The 2,500-nt window shown below is 32.9% G+C and overlaps 1 protein-coding gene across 1 annotated transcript in view; it reads left to right on the top strand.

The window, feature by feature from the left end:
* LOC125044389 (apolipoprotein D-like) overlaps positions 1–1,110 on the top strand; it is a 3,450-nt gene extending 2,340 nt beyond the window's left edge. Inside the window, exons 3-5 of the mRNA XM_047641032.1 lie at positions 1–11; positions 176–336; positions 686–1,110. The exon at positions 1–11 is cut by the window's left edge and continues 194 nt beyond it. Coding sequence (XP_047496988.1) covers positions 1–11; positions 176–336; positions 686–910 — 397 coding nt within the window. The 3' untranslated portion in view covers positions 911–1,110. The remainder of the gene's footprint in view (positions 12–175; positions 337–685) is intronic.
* Positions 1,111–2,500: the final 1,390 nt, after the last annotated feature.

Genomic DNA, 2,500 nt, shown 5'->3' with positions numbered 1-2,500 from the left:
CAAGTGGGAGAGTAAGTGTTTGTTATTGGTTTTAGATTTTTGTATGCACGTGATGTACATGAACAATAACACACACGTGTATATGCTTTTACGAACGCAATTTGTATATCAACTTGCCTGCCTTTAGTGTAAATATTCGTATACGAATGATTAAAAGCCCTTGATCTCTCCTCAGACGTGGTAAGCAACGTCCTCAAGACAACCTACACAGTCGTGGACACAGACTACGACAGCTATGCCATCGACGCCGAGTGCCAGAGCCTGTTCTTCGCCAGGAGGGAAAGTGCCACCATCCTCAGCCGGACTCCGACCATGAGCGATGAGCTGCTCGAGGAGGTGAGAAGGTGGAGAGAGCGAAGGGGCTGATGTCAGGGTAATTTGGGGTTAAATTGGGGCGGAAAGGCAGTCGGGAGGGATCTGACGTCCGGGAGGTAGTGATAAAAATAATGAACTAATTATCTTTATGATTAAGCTCATGCTAATACATGTCCTAAGGCTTTTCCCAGTCTAATAAAATTCATCAGATATAATCATACCAAAATAAATACAACGTTGACATAACAATAAAAAAGACATAACAAGCAGTACATTACATCGTAGCTACACCCATCGGTAAGCCACCCACAGCCATCTCACTTGAAGAACCGCTCTCTGACAGCTCGCCCCCCTCTCTTTCCCCCAACAGCTCGAACAGAAATTAGTCAATGAAGGCTTCGTCAAGTCCTCCTTGAACACGGTCGACCAGACCAACTGCTTCGATCCCCAGCAGGTGGACTACAACATCGTGGTGGACGAGGACGGCGTTCGAGCTGGTCTCCGTGATGAGGATGACAACAGCATCGTAGACATCAGGAACGAGCAGGAGCTTTCGGAGTACATTAACAAAACCGAGAATGAGTTGAACAACTAAGTGGGGGAGTCGAGGATGACTATGAAGAGATCCTTGTAAAAAAAGGGGATTTCTTCATTCGTCTTCTCTCGTGTGTTATTTACGCATTTTAAGTTTTGGCGGAGGGAAAGCTTTCGTTTGTATCTGTTTCGTATGACCTCGTGATAACATCGGTCAAAGTTGTTATTCATTGTTGTTTAAATAAAACTTGAGGCACAGTTGCTCAGAATCTATATCGCTACAAAAATATCTGGTTAAATAAATGGTTAACTGCTTCTGTTTCTCATATAAATATATATACGTATATATATATATATATATATATATATATATATATATATATATATATATATGAATATATATAGAGAGAGATATATTTACATACACACACTTATACATAAATATGTGTGTGTGTGTATATATATATATATATATATATATATATATATATATATATATATATATATGTACATATATATATACATAAATACATAGATACATAAATACATGCGTACATACGTACATACACACACACACACACACACATATATTTATGTATAAGTGTGTGTGTATGTAAATATATCTATATATATCTATACATACATACACTATATATATATATATATATATATATATATATATATATATATATATATATATAAATATATATATATATATATATATATATATATATATATATATATATATATATGCATATACATGTGTGTGTGTGGATTATATATATATATATATATATATATATATATATATATATGTATACGTATATATATACATACATATATAAATATATATATGTATATGTATATATATATATATATGGTATAAAACCCACAATGTAAAACTAGATTTATTGAAAATGAGACTACAGTTTCGGAATCCACCAGGATTCCATATTCAGGCCTGAAGATGGAATCCAGGTGGATTCCGAAACTGTAGTCTCATTTTCAATAAATCTAGTTTTACATTGTGGGTTTTATACCATAGTATCAACACGGTAGTGTGTTTTCTCCTTTCATATATATATACATATATATATATACAGTATATATATATATATATATATATACATATATACATATATACACGTATATGTACGTATATATATATATATATATATATATATATATATATATATATGTATGTATATATTTAGATATATTTACACACACACACACACACACATATACATAAATGTAAGTGTGTGTGTGTGTGTGTGTGTGTACGTATGTACGCATGTATTTATGTATCTATGTATTTATGTATATATATGTACATATATATATATATATATATATATATATATATATATATATATATATATATATATATGCATATACATGTAAACATATGTGTGTGTTATTCTCCTTTGAGACAAGTTCACTGCACTGAAGTCGTTAGACCGCCAGCTTGTTATTTAGACGACTATCCGAGGGGGAAGTTAAGGAAGAAAGAAAGAGGAGAGGAAGAGAAAGAAGAAAGCAGGAGAGGGAGTTTAAAGAAAAAAAGGACGCTGCGGAAGAGGAAAAAGAGAGGAAACAGAGGGGACTGAAATAAAAAGGAGAATGAGTAAAAGGAAAGAAATGGGTAATT

Source organism: Penaeus chinensis, chromosome 35, assembly GCF_019202785.1.
Source record: "Penaeus chinensis breed Huanghai No. 1 chromosome 35, ASM1920278v2, whole genome shotgun sequence".
In the NCBI taxonomy this organism is placed as follows: Eukaryota; Metazoa; Arthropoda; class Malacostraca; order Decapoda; family Penaeidae; genus Penaeus; species Penaeus chinensis.
The sequence above is the reverse complement of the archived record's forward strand: the minus strand, read 5'-3'. Positions and strand labels throughout refer to the sequence as shown.